The sequence below is a fragment of the Balaenoptera borealis genome (assembly GCF_965194805.1).
Source record: "Balaenoptera borealis genome assembly, chromosome: 2".
Classification (NCBI taxonomy): Eukaryota; Metazoa; Chordata; class Mammalia; order Artiodactyla; family Balaenopteridae; genus Balaenoptera; species Balaenoptera borealis.
In genome coordinates this window covers 153,448,811-153,467,594 of record NC_138867.1, presented here as the reverse complement: position 1 = coordinate 153,467,594, position 18,784 = coordinate 153,448,811, and the positions used below count along the sequence as shown (strand labels likewise).

At 43.7% G+C, this 18,784-nt stretch overlaps 1 protein-coding gene and 1 long non-coding RNA gene across 16 annotated transcripts in view; one reads left to right on the top strand and one right to left on the bottom strand.

Moving 5' to 3' along the window:
- Nucleotides 1-18,784, bottom strand: part of TENM2 (teneurin transmembrane protein 2) — a 590,108-nt gene that overhangs the window by 10,003 nt on the left and 561,321 nt on the right. For all 14 annotated transcript variants that reach the window (XM_082378741.1, XM_082378737.1, XM_082378738.1 and 11 more), the window contains 2 exons: nt 18,471-18,767; nt 15,389-17,003 (listed from right to left, as the gene is read on the bottom strand). In XM_082378741.1, coding sequence (XP_082234867.1) covers nt 15,389-17,003; nt 18,471-18,767 — 1,912 coding nt within the window. The remainder of the gene's footprint in view (nt 1-15,388; nt 17,004-18,470; nt 18,768-18,784) is intronic.
- The window catches only part of LOC309622721, a 74,649-nt gene that overhangs the window by 28,337 nt on the left and 27,528 nt on the right, over nt 1-18,784 (top strand). The gene's annotated exons all lie outside the window — the stretch shown is intronic.

Below are 18,784 nucleotides of genomic sequence, written 5' to 3'. Positions count from 1 at the left end.
GTTCTTGGAGGAAATGCTGTCAGTTTTTCACCATTGAGAATGATGTTTGCTGTGGGTTTGTCATATATGGCCTTTATTATGTTGAGGTAGGTTCCCTCTATGCCCACTTTCTGGAGAGTTTTTATCATAAATGGGTGTTGAATTTTGTCAAAAGCTTTTTCTGCATCTATTGAGATGATCATATGGTTTTTATTCTTCAGTTTGTTAATATGGTGTATCACATTGATTGATTTGCATATATTGAAGAATCCTTGCATCCCTGGGATAAATCCCACTTGATCGTGGTGTATGATCCTTTTAATGTGTTGTTGGATTCTGTTTGCTAGTATTTTGTTGAGGATTTTTGCATCTATATTCATCAGTGATGTTGGTCTGTAATTTTCTTTTTTTGTAGTATCTTTGTCTGGTTTTGGTATCAGGGTGATGGTGGCCTCATAGAATGAGTTTGGGAGTGTTCCTTCCTCTGCAATTTTTTGGAAGCGTTTGAGAAGGATGGGTGTTAGCTCTTCTCTAAATGTTTGATAGAATTCACCTGTGAAGCTATCTGGTCCTGGACTTTTGTTTGTTGGAAGAGTTTTAATCACAGTTTCAATTTCATTACTTGTGATTGGTCTGTTCATATTTTCTATTTCTTCCTGGTTCAGTCTTGGAAGGTTATACCTTTCTAAGAATTTGTCCATTTCTTCCAGGTTGTCCATTTTATTGGCATAGAGTTGCTTGTAGTAGTCTCTTAGGATGCTTTGTGTTTCTGTGGTGTCTGTTGTAACTTTTCCTTTTTCATTTCTAATTTTATTGATTTGAGTCCTCTCCCTCTTTTTCTTGATGAGTCTGGCTAATGGCTTATCAATTTTGTTTATCTTCTCAAAGAACCAGCTTTTAGTTTTATTGATCTTTGCTATTGTTTTCTTTGTTTCTATTTCATTTATTTCTGCTCTGATCTTTATGATTTCTTTCCTTCTGCTAACTTTGGGTTTTGTTTGTTCTTCTTTCTCTAGTTCCTTTAGGTGTAAGGTTGGATTGTTTACTTGAGATTTTTCTTGTTTCTTTAGGTAGGCTTGTATAGCTATAAACTTCCCTCTTAGAACTGCTTTTGCTGCATCCCATAGGTTTTGGATCGTCGTGTTTTCATTGTCATTTGTCTCTAGGTATTCTTTGATTTCTTCAGTGATCTCTTGGTTATTTAGTAACGTATTGTTTAGCCTCCATGTGTTTGTGATTTTTACGTTTTTTTCCCCTGTAATTCATTTCTAATCTCATAGCATTCTGGTCAGAAAAGATGCTTGATATGATTTCAATTTTCTTAAATTTCCTGAGGCTTGATTTGTGACCCAAGATGTGATCTATCCTGGAGAATGTTCCGTGCACACTTGAGAAGAAAGTGTAATCTGCTGTTTTTGGATGGAATGTCCTATAAATATCAATTAAATCTATCTGGTCTATTGTGTCATTTAAAGCTTCTGTTTCCTTACTTATTTTCATATTGGATGATCTGTCCATTGGTGTAAGTGAGGTGTTAAAGTCCCCCACTATTATTGTGTTACTGTTGATTTCCTCTTTTATAGCTGTTAGCAGTTGCCTTACGTATTGAGGTGCTCCTATGTTGGGTGCATATATATTTATAATCGTTATATCTTCTTCTTGGATTGATCCCTTGATCATTATGTAGTGTCCTTCCTTGTCTCTTGTAACATTCTTTATTTTAAAGTCCATTTTGTCTGATATGAGTATAGCTACTCTAGCTTTCTTTTGATTTCCATTTGCATGGAATATCTATTTCCATCCCCTTACTTTCGGTCTGTATGTGTCCCTAGGTCTGAAGTGGGTCTCTTGTAGACAGCATATAGATGGGTCTTGTTTTTGTATCCATTCAGCAAGCCTGTGTCTTTTGGTTAGAGAATTTAATCCATTCACGTTTAAGGTAATTATCGATATGTATATTCCTATGACCTTTTTCTTAATTGTTTTGGGTTTGTTTTTGTAGGTCCTTTTCTTCTCTTGTGTTTCCCACTTAGAGAAGTTCCTTTAGCATTTGTTTTAGAGCTGGTTTGGTGGTGCTGAATTCTCTTAGCTTTTACTTGTCTGTAAAGCTTTTGATTTCTCCATCGAATCTAAATGAGATCCTTCCTGGGTACAGTGATCTTGGTTGTAGGTTCTTCCCTTTCATCACTTTAAGTATATCATGCCACTCCCTTCTGGCTTGTAGTGTTTCTGCTGAGAAATCAGCTGTTAACCTTACGGGAGTTCCCTCGTATGTTATTTGTTGCTTTTCCCTTGCTGCTTTCAATAATTTTTCTTTGTCTTTAATTTTTGCCAATTTGATTACTATGTGTCTCGGCGTGTTTCTCCTTGGGTTTATCCTGTACGGGACTCGCTGTGCTTCCTGGACTTGGGTGGCTATTTCCTTTCCCATGTTAGGGAAGTTTTCGATTATAATCTCTTTAAATATTTTCTCTGGTCCTTTCTCTCTCTCTTCTCTTTCTGGGACCCCTATAATGCAAATGTTGTTGCGTTTAATGTTGTCCCAGAGATCTCTTAGGCTGTCTTCATTTCTTTTCATTCTTTTTTCTTTAGTCTGTTCCGCAGCAGTGAATTCCACCGTTCTGTCTTCCAGGTCACTTATCCGTTCTTCTGCCTCAGTTATTCTGCTATTGATTCCTTCTAGTGTAGTTTTCATTTCAGTTATTGTATTGTTCATCTCTGTTTGTTTGTTCTTTAATTCTTCTAGGTCTTTGTTAAACATTTCTTGCATCTTCTCGATCTTTGCCTCCATTCTTATTCCGAGGTCCTGGATCATCTTCACTACCATTATTCTGAATTCTTTTTCTGGAAGGTTTCCTATCTTCACTTCATTTAGTTGTTTTTCTGGGGTTTTATCTTGTTCCTTCATCTGGTATATAGCCCTCTGCCTTTTCATCTTGTCTATCTTTCTGTGAATGCGGTTTTTGTTCCACAGGCTGCAGGATTGTAGTTTTTCTTGCTTCTGCTGTCTGCCCTCTGGTGGTTGAGGCTATCTAGGAGGCTTGATGGGAGGCTCTGGTGGTGGGTAGAGCTGACTGTTGCTGTGGTGGTCAGAGCTCAGTAAAACTTTAATCCACTTGACTGTTGATGGGTGGGGCTGGGTTCCCTCCCTGTTGGTTGTTTTGCCTGAGGCAACCCAACACTGGAGCCTACCTGGGCTCTTTGGTGGGGCTAATGACAGACTCTGGGAGGGCTTACGCCAAGGAGTACTTCCCAGGACTTCTGCTGCCAGTGTCCTTGTCCCCATGGTGAAACAGAGCCACCCCCCGCCTCTGCAGGAGACCCCCCAACACTAGCAGGTAGGTCTGGTTCAGTCTCCGCTGGGTTCACTGCTCCTTCCCCTGGGTCCTGATGCACACACTATTTTGTGTGTGCCCTCCAAGAGTGGGGTCTCTGTTTCCCCCAGTCCTGTTGAAGTCCTGCAATCAATTCCCACTAGGCTTCTAAGTCTGATTCTCTGTGAATTCCTCCTCCCGTTGCCAGACCCCCAGGTTGGGAAGCCTGATGTGGGGCTCAGAACCTTCACTCCAGTGGGTGGACTTCTGTGGTATAAGTGTTTGCCAGTCTGTGAGTCACCCACCCACCAGTTATGGGATTTGATTTTACTCTGATTGCGCCCCTTCTACCGTCTCATTGTGGCTTCTCCTTTGTCTTTGGATATGGGGTATCTTTTTTGGTGAGTTCCAGTGTCTTCCTGTCGATGATTGTCCAGCAGCTAGTTGTGATTCTGGTGTTCTTGCAAGAGGGAGTGAGAGCACGTCCTTCTACTCCGCCATCTTGGTTCCTCCTTCTGCCCATTTTTTGATTGGGTTGTTTGTTTCTTTGATATAGAGCTGCATGAGCTGTTTGTATATTTTGGAGATTAATCCCTTGTTGGGCACTACGTTTGTAAATAATTTCTCCCATTCTGTAGGTCGTCTTTTCATTCTGTTTATGGTTTCCTTTGCTGTGCAAAAGCTTTTTAAGTTTAATTAGGTCCCATTTGTTTATTTTTGTTTTTATTTTCATTACTCTAGGAGGTGGATCCAAAAAGATCTTGCGATTTATTTCAGAGTGTTCTGCCTATGTTTTCCTCTAAGATTTTTATAGTATCTGGCCTTACATTTAGATCTTTGAACCATTTAAAGTTTATTTTTGTGTATGGTGTTAGAGAATGTTCTAATTTTATTTTTTTACATGTAGCTGTCCAGTTTTCCCAGCACCACTTATTGAAGAAACTGTCTTTTCTCCATTGTTTATTCTTGCCTCCTTTGTCGGAGATTGACCATAGGTGTGTAGGTTTATATTTGGGCTTACTATCCTGTTCCATTGATTTATATTTCTGTTTTTGTGCCAGTACCATACTGTTTTGATTACTGTAGCTTTGTAGTATAGTTTGAGGTCAGGGAGTATGATTCCTCCAGCTCCGTTTTTCTTTCTCAGGACTGCTTTGGCTATTTGGGGTCTTTTGTGTTTCCACACAAATTTAAAAATTTTTTGTTCTTGTTCTCTAAAAATGCCATTGGTAATTGATAGGAATTGCATTGAATATGTAGATTGCCTTAGGTAGTATAGTCATTTTCACAATATTCATTCTTCCAATCCAAGAACATGGTGTATCTTTCCATCTGTTTGTGTCATCTTTGATTTCTTTCATCAACATCTTATAGTTTTTAGAGTACAGGTCTTTTGCCTCTTTAGGTAGATTTATTCCTACGTATTTTATTCCTTTCGAAATGATGGTAAATGGGATTGTTTCCTTAATTTCTCTTTCTGATCTTTCATTGTTAATGTATAGGAATGCAACAGATTTATGTGTATTAATTTTGTATTCTGCAAATTTACCAAATTCATTGATGAGCTCTAGTAGTTTTCTGGTAGCATCTTTAGGATGTTTGCCATTGTGGCTGGAAAAGATGCTTGATATGATTTCAGTTTTCTTAAATTTATTGAGGCTTGCTTTGTGGCCCAAGATGTGATCTATCCTGGAGAATGTTCTGTGTGTACTTGAGAAGAATGTGTATTCTGTTGCTTTCAATGGAAGGTTCTATAAATATCAGTTAAGTCCATCTGGTCTAATGTGTCATTTAAAGCTTGTGTTTCCTTATTGATTTTCTGTCTGGATGATCTGTCCATTGATGAAAGTGAGGTGTTAAAGTCCCCCACTATTATTGTGTTACTGTTGATTCTCCTTTTATGGCTGTTAGTATTTGCCTTATATTTTGAGGTGCTCCTATGCTGGGTGCATATATATTTACAATTGTTATATCTTCTTCTTGGATTGATCCCTTGATCATTATGTAGTGTCCTTCTTTGTCTCTTGTAACAGTCTTTATTTTAAAGTCTATTTTGTCTGATATTGATAATCCAGCTTTCTTTTGATTTCTATTTGCATGGAATACCCTTTTCCACCTCCTCACTTTCAGTCTGTATGTGTCTCTAGATCTGAAGTGGGTCTTTTGTAGACAGCATATATCCGGGTCTTGTTTTTGTATTCATTGAGCCAGTCTATGTCTTTTGGTTGGAGCATTTACTCCATTTACATTTAAGGTAATTTTCGATATGTATGTTTTTATTGCCGTTTTGTTCATTGTTTTGGATTTGCTTTTGTAGGGCTTTATTCTTCCCTTCCTCTTTTGTTCTCTTTCTTGTGATTTGATAAGTATCTTTAGTGTTGTGTTTGGATTGCTTTGTGTGTGTGTGTGTGTGTGTGTGTGTGTGTGTGTGTGTGTGTGTGTATCTATTGTAGATTTTTGGTTTGCAGTTCCCATGAGGTTTTGATATAGAAGTCTATATGTATACAAGATTGTTTTAAGTTGCTGGTCTTCTAATTTCCAATGCATTTACAATATCCTGTATTTGTACTCTGCTCTTCTCACGACTGCTGGTTTTGATATCATATTTGTATGTGGATGATTTCCTACCTTTACTTTATGTTTGCCTTTACTGGTGAGCTTTCCCATTTGTAATTTTCTTGTTTTTAGTTGTGGCCTTCTTTTCTGCCTAGAGAAGTTCCTTTAGGATTTGTTGTAAAGCTGGTTTGGTGGTGCTGAATTCTCTTAGCTTTTGCTTGTCTGTAAACCTTTTACTTTATCCATCGAATCTGAGCAAGAGCCTTGCTGGGTATTCTTGGTTGTAGGTTTTTTCCCTTTCATCACTTTAAATATATTGTGCCACTCCCTTCTGGCCTGCAGAGTTTCTGCTGAAAAATCAGCTGATAGTCTTATGGGGATTCCCTTGTATGTTATTTGTTGCTTTTCCCTTGTTTTTAATATTTTTTCTTTGTCTTTCATCTTTGTCATTGATTAATATGTGTCTTGGCGTGTTCCTCCTTGGGTTTATCTTGTGTGGGACTCTGCACTTCCTGGACTGGAACGAGTGTTTCCTTTCTCATGTTAGGGGAGTTTTCGGCTATAATCTCTTCAAATATTTTCTTGGGCCCTTTATCTCTCTCTCCTCCTTCTGGGACCTCTATAATATGAATGTTGGTGTGTTTAATGTTGTCCCAGAGGTCTCTGAGACTGTCCTCATTTCTTTTCATTCTTTTTTCTTTATTCTATTCCACGGCAATGATTTCCAGCACTCTCTTCCAGCTCACTTATTAGTTCTTCTGCCTCATTTATTCTGCTTTTGATTCCTTCTAGTATATTTTTCATTTCAGTTATTGTATTGTTCATCTGTTTGTTCTTTAAATCTTCTAGGTCTTTGTTAAACATTTTTTGTATTTCCTCAGTTTGTGCCTCCATTCTTTTTCCAAGATCTTGGATTATCTTTACTATCATTACTCTGAATTCTTTTTCGGGTAGATTGCCTATCTCCACTTCACTTACTTGTTCTTCTGGGTTTTTATCTTGTTCCTTCATCTGAAACATACTTCTCTGTTGTCTCATTTTGTCTGACTTCCTGTGTTTGTGGTCTCCTTTCTGCAGGCTGCAGGTTTGTAGTTCCTCCTTCTTCTGGTGTCTGCTCTCTGGTGGCTGAGGTTGGTCCAGAGGCTTGTGTAGGCTTCCTGTTGGGAGGGACTGATGCCTGCACACTGGTGGTTGGAGCTGGGCTTTTCCCTCTGGTGGGCAGGGCTGTGTCAAGGGGTAATATTTTTAGGTGGCTGTGAGCTCAGTACAACTTTAGGCAGCCTGTCTGCTGATGGGTGGGGCTGTGTTCTCTCCCCCACCCCACTGGTTGTTTGGCCTGAGGCATCCCAGCACTGGAGCCTGCAGGCTGTTGGGTGGGGCCAGGTCTTGGTGCCAAAATGGTGACCTCTGCGAGAGCTCACACCAATCAACATTCCCTGGGACCTCCACCACCAGTGTTCCTGCCCCCACAGTGAGCCACAGCCAACTGCCGCCTCCCCAGGAGACCCTCCAAGACCCGCAGGTAGGTCTAGCCCAGGCTCCTATGGAGTCACTGCTTTGTGCTGGGACCAGTGCATGTGAAATCTTGTGTGCATCCTCCAAGAGTGGAGTCTCTGTTTCCTCCAGTCCTGTGGAGCTCCTGCACTCAAGCTCCTCTGGCCTTCCAAGCCAAGTGCTCTGGGGCTCCTCCTCCTGTTGCCAGATCCTCAGGCTGGGGAGCCTGATGTGGGACTCAGAAGTCACTCCTGTGGGAGAACCTCTGCAATATAATTATTTTCCAGTTCATGGGTCGCCCACCCAGCAGGTATGGGATTTGATTATAGAGTAAAAGCACCCCTTCTCTTGTCTCATTGTGACTTCTTCTTTGTCTTTGGTAGGTAAAATATCTTTTTGTTGATGGTTGTTCAGCAGTCATGATTTTGGTGTTCAGTGGTTAGTTGTGATTTTGGTGTTTTCATGAGAAGAAGTGAGCATAAGTCCTTCTATTCCGCCATCTTGTCTGGAATCGAGAGGCTCTACATATATATTCTTTTTCAAATTCTTTTCCATTATAGCTGATTACAAAATATTGAATATAGTTCCCTGTGCAATACAGCAGGTCCTTGTTGTGTATCTATTTTATATATAGTAGTGTGTATCTGTTAATCTCAAACTCCTAATTTATCCCTCCCTCCTCCCTTCCCCTTTGGTAACCATAAGTTTTTTTCTCTGTCTGTGAGTTTCTGTTTTTAAATAACTTAATTTGTACTATTTTTTAGATTCTACATATAAGTGATATCATATAATATTTGTCTTTCTCTCTCTGTTTTTTTCACTTAGTATGATAATCTCTAGGTCCATTCATATTGCTGCAAACGGCATTATTTCATTCTTTTTTATGGCTGAGTAATATTCCATTGTGTATATATATGCCACATCTTTATCCATTTATCTGTTGATGGGCTTAGGTTGCTTCCATGTCTTGGCTATTGTAAATAGTGCTGCTATGAACATTGGGGTGCATGTATCTTTCTGAGTTATAGTTTCATCTTTTCTGGATATATGCCCAGGAGTGGGATTGCTGGATCATATGGTAGTTCTATTTTTAGTTTTTTTAGGAACCTCCATACTGTTCTCTATAGTGGTTGCACCAGTTTTCATCCCTGCCAACAGTGTAGGATGGTTCCCTTTTTTCCACACCCTCTCCAGCATTTATTATTTGTAGACTTTCTGATGATGGTACAAACTGATGTTTGAAAACCTCTTTTCAGTTCTCTTGTGTATACACCTAGGTGTGGAATTGCTGGGTCCTTTGGTTAAATCCTTTACTTTCACTTTTAAAATAGACCAGAATGTGTGTCCACTTCTCACCACTTCCACCACCTCAACCCTGGCCCATCATCTCTTGCCTTGATTTCTAACTGGCCTCCCTGCTTTCACCTCTGTGCTCCACATACCTTGTATGCTCCACATACCTTTAGACATGGAAAAGGCCCTTATCATTCCTTTACTTGTAACACTCCAGGGATCCCCCATTTCTCTCAATGAAAAAGTGAAAGTCCTTCTAATGGTCTCTAAGGACCCTTGCCCCCGTGACCTCTCTGACCTCGTCTTCTCCTCCTCTCTCTCTCTTGCTCACTCAGCTCCAGCCTCTGTGCTGTTTCTTGAACATGCCAGGTGCACATTCATCTCGGAGCCTTTATACAGGCAAGCCCTCTGCCTGGAGTGTGCTTCCCTGAAGGTATCTTCTGGCTGTCTCAACTCTTCCCTTTTTCAGTCTTGCTCAGATGTTGCCTCCAATAAGGCCAACTTCATGTTTAACCCCTGCCTGTTCCCACCCCCAGCAATCCCAAGTCCCCTTCCTCCACTCATTCCCCCACCCCCAAAACAGTTACCACACTTGAACATGTGTCTCATTTGGGCATTTATTACATTTATTGTTTATTGTCTGTCTCCCTCACCGAGAATGTAAGCTCCATCAGGACACGGAGTTAAAAAATCTGTTTCATTCACTGATGTCTCCCCAGGCCTAGCACAAAATAGGTGCTCAATAAGTATCCATGGAGTGGATGAACAAACACTGAATATATGTGGCAAAAGCCACCCTGAGTAGTGTGTGTGACAGAGGAACTACCTGTACCTGCTTGAGAAGATGCTTCTGAAGGGGCTGAGTAAGGTCTACCCACCTCCTGCCCTGGGACTGCTATGAGGGGTTTAATGCTGACTTCACTACTAAACATAGGGGCCTAGAAGACCCTCTAATGAGAGGGACTCTGGAATCCACAGTGTGTCCATCAGCCTTAGGCAGAAACAAGTTCCTTGAATGACGTGGCAAGTACACGTATTAGCGATAGCCCATTTAAGAGTCATTTAACATCAATAATCATCAGAGAGATGCAAATAAAAGCCACAGTGAGATAGTACCTCACACCTGTCAGAATCACTGTCATCAAAAAGACAAGAAACAGTAAGTGCTGGTGAAGATGTGGAGAAAAGGGACCTCTCATGCAGTGTTGATGGGAATGTGAATTGGTGTAGCCACTATGGAAAACAGTATGGAGGGTCCTCAAAAATTAAAAATACAACTACCATATGATCCAGCAATTCCATTCCTGGGTATTTATCCAAAGAAAACACTAATTTGAAAAGATATATGCAACTCCATGTTCATTGTAGCATTATTTACAATAGCCAACATATGGAACCTAAATGTCCATGGACAGATGAATGGATAAAGAAGATGTGGTATATATACATATATAATGGAACATTACTCAGCTATAAAGAAGAGTGAAATCTTGCCGTATGTGACAACATGGATGGACCTGGAGGAGATTCTAAGTGAAAGAAGTTAGAGAAAGACAAATAACATATGTTTTCACTTAAATGTGGACTCTAAAAAAAAACAAAACAAATGAACAAATGTAACAAAACAAACAGACTCAGATACAGAGAACAAACAGGTGGTTGCCAGAGGGGAGGTGGGTTGGGAAATGGGCTAAATAGGTGAAGGGGATTAAAAGCTACAATTACCAGTTATAAATAGGTCACAGGGATGTAATGTACAACTCAGGGAATATAGTCAGTAGTACTGTAATAACTTTTGTGCATGATCTATAAAAATATTGAATCACTATGTTGTACACCTGAAGCTAATGTAATATTGTAAGTCAACTATACGTCAATAAAAAAACTCATTTAAGAATACAGGTTTGAAATTGCCTTAAAAAGTGTGTCAGCATCAAGCAGACAGAAGCCTCGCTTTAGTCTAGCAATGATCATATATCCACAGAGCACCTCTGTGCAAAGTAGGTGGTGAATGCTGTGAAGTACGGTTACCAAACTTTGGGTATTCATGGTTACCCGTCATGATCACCTATTGTGGTTGTTTTGCCATATCCAGGGATCACCTGTACTTGTTTTTGTCTACTTAAGTAAATCCATTATAAAAAAGAAACTTTATGTCACTACCATAAGTGGGAAAGCACTCTCACTTGATGCAAACAGAAAATAACTGTAAAATTAAAACAAAACAACGCAATTAAACTGGAGCATGATTTTGTTACCTGCTGCCGGGGGAGTCTTAGACCTGCTCTCTCTGTTAAAAAGGGAGATGAGAAGTGTTAATGAGGTGTTACATACACACCAGCATCAAGTGGAGGCTTTCTCCTCTGCCGAATTGGGAGAATAACAAGATTACTGAAGAGAAACTAACTTTCCCCATCTGTGTTTCCATGTTATTTAATACCTCATCTGAACAACATATAAACTCATCCCATCTTTCACCAGGGATATGGAGGGAATCCCAAGAAAGGCAACAGAGAGGTCTTTGCCCTCAGCCGACTCTCCCCAACGTGATCTTTCCCCTGCAGGGATCCCTCCCTAGTCTCCAGGAGATGATGTTAACAACCCCCTGCCTTTGGGACCAGACATTTCAATGGCTGCTCCCATGAACAGTATAGTTCATGTCATCTATCTGTTTTATCTTTTAAAGTTTCTAACATGGCTTGGTTTCCAAGTCTAACTCTCTTCTGAAATGTTTCTTCAAGTTTCTTGTCTCCTCCATCCTGCAGAAGGCACTTCTGGCATCACACAAACACCCCTCCTCCTCTCAAAGTCACTGGTTGTCTCTGGTGACAGCCTCCCTAAACAATCTGTCGAGAGGGAGTCCTTGAGGTAGGAGTGGCGATGTGGCCCCTCCTAATAGCCCATCACTCCCCCTCCTCATGTTCTTCACAGCATGGGCAGCTGAAGCCCACGCGCTCTCTCTAATACACGCTGTCAGCACAGCAGCCTAGGTGGTAAGTGCAGAGAGAGAAGAGAGTAAAGCAAGGAGGAGGTTGGGCCTCCCTCCTCACTTAGGGAAATCAAACTCCACAAAATCCGACTTCACGCTCATGTGTGCCTGGGGGTCTGTAAGCCCAGAGACCAGCCGGGGAGAAGCCAACCCGTGTCATTGTGGGTGACATATGGGAGGTTTGCTTAACTCCAAATTTGGGGTTTCAGATTTGCCAAAGCAATGCCACTCAGAGCAGAGTTGGCATGTGTTTCAGGATGGAGCTGGAGACCCCTGGGAACCCCAGAGAATTACACAAAGGTGGTAATTTCACTCCTCACCTACAAACTCCCTGTCTCCAAGTCCATAGCTGCTTATAAGTAACAAATGCGTTCCTACCATTGATAAGCCTTTGCCCAGGGCTAGGTGCCTTATGTGTCAGGATCCACTTACTTTTCATAGCACCACAGGGTGAGTGCTCTTACTGGCACAATGCTGCCAATGAAGAAACTAAGGCTCAGAAAGTTTAAGACATTCGTATAGGTCACACAGCAAGTGACTGGCAAGGCCAGAATTGGTGTCTGGAGATGTATTCAGGTTCTACCATCAGAAGGAACTGGCTCGAGGACAGGCCAGGCTTGGGCCTGAGCACAGGTCTTGGTTTGCCCAGGACTGAGGAGTTTCCTGGGACTCGCTGTCACTGGAAAAGCCCAGGGCGCTGCAGGTTTTTGGGGAGAGGGTCTGTATCTCTCAGTCTGTCTTTTATATCCTTTCCTCTAATATCTTCCGTATCACAGATATATCAATCATTAATATGTTACCTTAAACAATAACTGTTAAAAAGGGTCCAGCTTTAGAGCCCGTGAGTGGGAAAGGAATCACTTCTTGCCCTCCCTTACCCCCCTTGGTAGATACAGCTGTGTCCAGCCCAGATGTCTTTGAGCTCCTAACGGGTATTCTCTGCTGCTCTCCTTTGTGCCAGCATTTTGGGGCGGAAACAGCCTCCTTCAGCCTCAGGAGCTGTCTCTTGCATTCAGAGAGCTCTGTTTCCAAACAGCAAAGATTCTTTTGAGCACCAGAGAGAGAGTAGTTCTGTTCATTGTGTTTCTGCCGACTACATCTTAATTCCTTCTTAAATTGTGAGCTGCAAGTTCAGCCACTCTGGTCATCTCCTACGATGCAAATCAGGACACATATAGATGGGTTTACAGATTAGCCAACATCCGAATGGCGGAGAATGATTTGGTGTCCTCTTCTGGGGTGCAATCTCCAGGGGTCATCTCACGTGGAGCGGCAGCAGGTGGGGGCTTGTGCCTGGTCCCGCTCTCTTCACCCAGCCCCTCTTACTTTGCTTTGACTGCAGACGTCAGCTCTACGCATGTAGCTTCTCTAACATTATCTTTTATTTTAGACTCTTTCTAATGTTTTCTGGATTCAGTTTTGTTGGACTTAGTTCAACTTGATTTGATGCCCATTTATTGAGTCTCCATGAAGCACTGGAATGAGGAAAGCCATCTTGCTATTCAGAAAACTCTAATTTCTTTTTGTCTTTTCAGGAGAACCAGGAGAGTAGCTGAGGGGGTCAGTGAGGCGTAGTGTGCTCTGTGAATGATTTTGTTTGGGTCTTGGCAGCTGTAGGTGTGTGTTCATCCCACGCTGAGGGCTTTCTTTTTATTTGCCTCTGGCTGATTCATCCCTGAGGTATCCAGTGCCAAGCCAGGCTCTGGGAAGTGCATTCTTGCGGGGCGGGGCCTTCTTCTCCTATGGCTGAGATAGGCATGGGCTGCCTCCCCATTCACATTGTTTCCTTTGTCTGGAATACGCTTCGTCTCCCTCCCCCACTTCATAATGGCCTCTGCTCAAATGCCACCTATCTGTGAGCGCCCTAAATAAACAAGACACTTCCCACCACTCTCTAACTCCTTACCTATTTCATTTATCTTCCCTGCCTTTATCATTATCTGAAACTATATACATATGGGTGTGTACTTTCCTGAGAGGTCCTTTTATTTGAAACTGCAGTGAACTTGGGGGGGACACAAACCCTGCCAAGCCCTGGGGAAGAGAGGACGCCCTGGCAGAGTAGCATGGCAGGGCCTCCTGATGAGGCGCACTGGGGAGACCAGGAGGGAACTAGCTTGGCCAAAACTCCTGCCCTCCAAAGGTAGCAGCTGCTTCGGTTGTAGGAGGACGCTGGGTTCAACTTCAAAGGCTCTGGAACTTGTCAGTGAGGCATAGCAGGGCCACAAGTTGACCTTCAGGGTCATCTATTTCTTTCTGCAGCATGGGGCACTGAGGGCAGCACTGTGTTCCAAGGAGCTGCTGCTTTCTTTCCAATCTTGGGGGTGGACAAGTGATCCCTGGCCACCTGAGGGTAGGGACCCCTTGGGCTTGATGCTTCCCTGGCCCATGGCCAAGAGCTATGAGTTTCCCGGAACTTGGGGGGGGCTTGGAATTGGGGTCCCCATTGTTACTCCTCTACAATGCATGTACAGGTGAGATGGCTCCAGATTCCTTGCTGAAAGTTGGTATTTTTCCTCCCATCCATCCATCCATCCATCCATCCATCCATCCATCCATCCATCCATCCATCCATCCAGATTTCCTTGCTTATCTCCCTGAAGATAGGGACTCTATCTTGCTCTCCACTGCGTCTCTAGTACTTATGTATTAGATGAAAATATCCGTGAATAGGTGGATGGATGGAGATGGATGGAAATAGATGGCTAGGGACCCCCCTCCTTTTATCAATTTCTCACTTATCATGAGGAAGTAGATTATTTGCACTCCTTGGCCCCTCTATCCACACCCGTCTCCAAGCCTCCCTTTGTCCTTTTGACTTTTGCTCATAGTCTTTCTTCAGCCTTGAGCTCATTTCTGCCAACCAAGATCCCCCTCATCCTTCAGGCCCAGTTTGACACGGGGCTCTTCTGTACTATGTCAGAATTTTCAAATCTGAAGTCATCTGCATGTGTGCTATACACACACACACACACACACACACACACACACACCTTTGAGAGAAGAGTGTTTGTCTTGCTTATCATTGTATCCCCAGAATGTAGCATGCTGGCCCACTATAAATGCTTGTTGAATAAATAACTGAACAAACACCTATATGGTAGCACAGACTTAATTCTCCTTTGCATTATCATTGGTTATTTGTATTTGTATCTCATCAGCCTGGTTGTGAGGTCAGGCACTGGGTCACAGTCATTTCAGTACCTATGCTGATTCATTGCTTCACTAGTAATGGTGATGTTAATAACATGAGCAGATACCCTTTTGTGAACATCCTTGGTCTAAGTGCCAGGCACTAGACTTTACCTACATAAGTTCATTTCCTTCTTACGATCACTCTGTGAGATGATTTTGTTAGTGCCCTTTTGCAGAGAAGGAAACTACAGCTCAGAGATACTGGACAACTAGCCCAAGGTCCTTTAGCTTATAAATACAAGCGAGAGAATTTGAATCAGGTATTTCTGAGACCAGAGTCCCATTCTTTCCCCCTTCATAAGGCTGCTTTCCTCTTTTGGGGTAGTAAGGGCTCTTGTAAAAGTTATTTCAATTGAATGGACTTGAAAGTGGTCATGTTCAAATAGACCTGATGACTGCTCTGTACTGCTGTCACTTGACTGCTCTAGATCCTGTACTGCCAGCGTACACAGCCCTCCAGGATTCTCCTAGCATCAGACATAAGACCCTGTTTTGAAATCCCCGGCAGTCTACTGGGACCACCACCCCACGGGGAGCCACTGCCCAACTGAGGTGGCCAGGTCCTCACCTGTCACGTAGTTCTTCAAATCCAGCTCATTGCTGAGAGGATTGTTGCTCTTGAACATATACAGGTTAAAGGGGGCCGGCTCCTTGCCCACATTTTTCCACATGGTATAGTCCGGAGAGGTCCATCGTCCCGCCAGCACGTCATAATCACGCTGCGTGAAGTGGACCAGCTTGGTCAGGGGATCGTAGAGTCCCCCATGGAAGCCAATGACCATCTGGAAGTCAGGATTGGAGTCGTAATAAATCTCCCCGTAGGCGGTGTACTGCAACTGCTTGATCATGAGCCCATTGATGCTGAACACAGCCAGGGGAGTCCCTGTGTTATCTGAGGCAACATAATACTCCTCTCCACTGCTGCTCTCCATGGCAAAGAGGTGACCTTGGAGGTCATAGTAGAGCGAGGTTATCTCCGAGTTGGAGTGATTGTAGACATGGGTGATGCGAGTCGGGTTGTGGAGGTCAGAGTAGAAATATTGCAAATGGTGGCCCAGGTTGGTTTTGTAGGAAGCCCGCCGCCCCACGCCATCGTAGCGGTACTGGACACTCCAGCCACTGGCCTTGTTGTAGGCTCTTGTTAGAAGGCCCTTGGAGTTATACTCAAAGATGTCAGCCCCTCGCTGGCACAGATAGCCATCGTCGTCAATTTTGTACTGCACGTCACCGAGCCTGGTTATCCGATCTCGGAGGTCGTAGCGCAAGGGCATGAGGCGCACGCTGTTCCCCGGGTTCAGCAAGTGGAGGTTCCCATTGAGGTCGTAGCTGTAGCGCCAGGTCGGGCGGTCATTGACGGCCACGCTCTGGAGCTGCCCATCCCCATCATAGTCATAGGTGTACTTAGTGGTGTTGGCATAGGGCCCCAGTTTCAGCTCCCTCTTGATTACCCTGCCCATGCTGTCATACTGCACCGTCATCCAGTACATGAGGGACCGGAACATCTCGTACTGGACTTCCTTGATCCGCCCGTGGGTGTCAAAGTGCTTGCTGAGGGTCATCACAGCCGTGGTGATGATCTGGTTGATATCATAATAGATGACTCCGAACTTGCCGAAGTGCTCCACTTTGCCAGAAATCTCGTCGTAGCGGTAGAGGTCAACAGGAAGGGGAGTCTCACTTATGACCGGCTTGACGCTTGCAATCCGGAAGCTGTTGTCGTGATAGGTGTATTCAAACCTGGCGTTGACCATGCCTTCCTCAGAGAACCTGTAGATTTGCTTGTCCACAAGTGGGCCAATCTTCCGGTACCTGATGGTGCAGGAGAAGCCCCCACTTTGGAGGCTGACCATTTTTAAGACACCGGTGGTCTCATCATACCCAAAAGTGATGGCAGTACTGTCATAGACAATCTCCGATAGCTTGGAGAGTTTCCCATACTTGTAGAATACCTGGCGCCCAGTGCCTAAAAAGGATGTCTTTAGGATGCGGCCGTCATCACTGTAGTCAAAGATGACCGAAGCGTTGCTTTCAGGCGGGTTGTAAGTGTTGCGGATGTAGCCAATGGAGGTGTGGGTGGACATGCTGTGCCGGGCAACACTGGGCATGGTGACGGCGTGGAGGCGTTCAGAGGAGTCGTACTCGAATATGTACTGACGCTGACTCTGAAGCAGGAGGACCATGGACTGGAGGAAGGAAAGGGGAAGGGAACACATGAGTTGGCCATTTAGGACCAAGTGCTCAAATGGACAGAATTTATTCCATTTTCCTAAGTGGCAATTCAAAAGCCATGAAGGATGGGGAAATTTAGACCAGAGATTATGGGTAAATTGATTTCATCAGGCATGCTACTCTACGGATCATGGTGGCTACTTGGGGGAATGCTCCCCAGACTTGAACGTGCATGTGAAATACCCAGGGATCTGATTAAAAGGCAGATTCTGATTCAGTAGTTCGGTGGGGGAGGGTGGTGGAGAGGTGGCCTGAGAATCTACTTTTGGAACAAGCTCCCAGGTGATGCTGATGTTGCTTGGACCATAACTTTGAGTCACCAGGGGTTTGAAGGACTGAGGTGACAGGCACTGAGTTTGCCTCTAGGCTCAATGACAAGAAATCTTGAGACTGGTTAGAAATGACTGCTGCTGGCCCAGCAGGGGACAGGTGTGATACACATACTATGTTTGGGACACCGCTGATTAAATCTAAGGAGAAAGCACATCCTCCATTTAGAAGCTACCGAAAAGATCAAGTAACCCAGAATCATTGATTGTTTGGGGGAAAGAATGGCCTCAAACTTGAAGCCGTGGAGAGATTCTTGCCTCCCCTGGTCAACCATTGTAGCATCTTATGGCATAATGAGAACAGTATTCAGAAGGGACCAAAGAGACAGCAGCCCCTTTACAGAGGAGGTAACAGCTCTATCTGCAAGTGACCGCTGTCGTGAGGAGGCAAGAAAGGAAGAAATGGAAATGGGCTTGTGTGGAGGTGAGTCCAGATGAGAGGCCCAGGCTGAGCAAGCCCCTGTCTGATGACTAGATGACCAGGGCAGCCTTTAAAAGTCTTGACTCGTGCCCTGAAGGCATCTCTTTTTACCGCTGCTACAACTGGACCTTTTCTGACACAGAGATCTGAGTCTGCCACTTGCAGACACAGGAAAATATATAGCAAGAATCCATTGGCTGGTTCAGCCAAAAGGCCAAGTAGGGGAGGGTGCTGGTCCGTGTGCTCGAGTTTTAGGCAGAATTCCCTACCCTGATGGCTCAATTTCAGGCAAGGCAGAAATGAATCACTGCATTTCCAATTCATAAGGAGTGATTAGCCGCGCTGCCAGTGGGATGATTCTGTCCGTTTCAACAGCACTATTATTTTGGAGTAAAAATCAGACAATCCACCCTTTTTGCCATTACTAAGCATCTAGAACTTTTTTTTTTTTTTTTGCTTTTAAGGGTAATAGTGCTGGGCTATGAATAACATTTTCCTTCAGATTTCCTCCCTCCCAGAGGGTGAGAGTGCGTGGGGAGCCCTGGTAGAGTCAAAGTAAAGATGTTACAATGTCTTATGGCAAAGCCTATCAGGTCAGCTTAAACAGAGAAGCATGAACGAGAGAGAGAGAGAGCTAGCCCCAGATGAGCGAGGGCAGCGCATCCACCCACCTTGTCAAGGTAGGAATAGCTCCACACTTTCCCGTCGGCAAACATGCGGGACACGATCCGGCCTTGCTTGTCGATGTCTGTCCTCTCGCTCATGGCCCCGCGCTGAAGGCCAGCCAAGCGCCCATTGAAGAAATAGGAGACGTTGACAGCCGCCAGCCCACTGCTGGGGAGCCAGAGGAAAGGGCGGCCCACCTGGTCATAAATGATCCTCAGGGTGAACTTCCGGTGATCATCGTAGATCTTCTCTGTCCGAATATTCCGGTCATAGTCAATGGACAAGAGATTTCTTCCGTGGACCTAGGAAAACACAACGG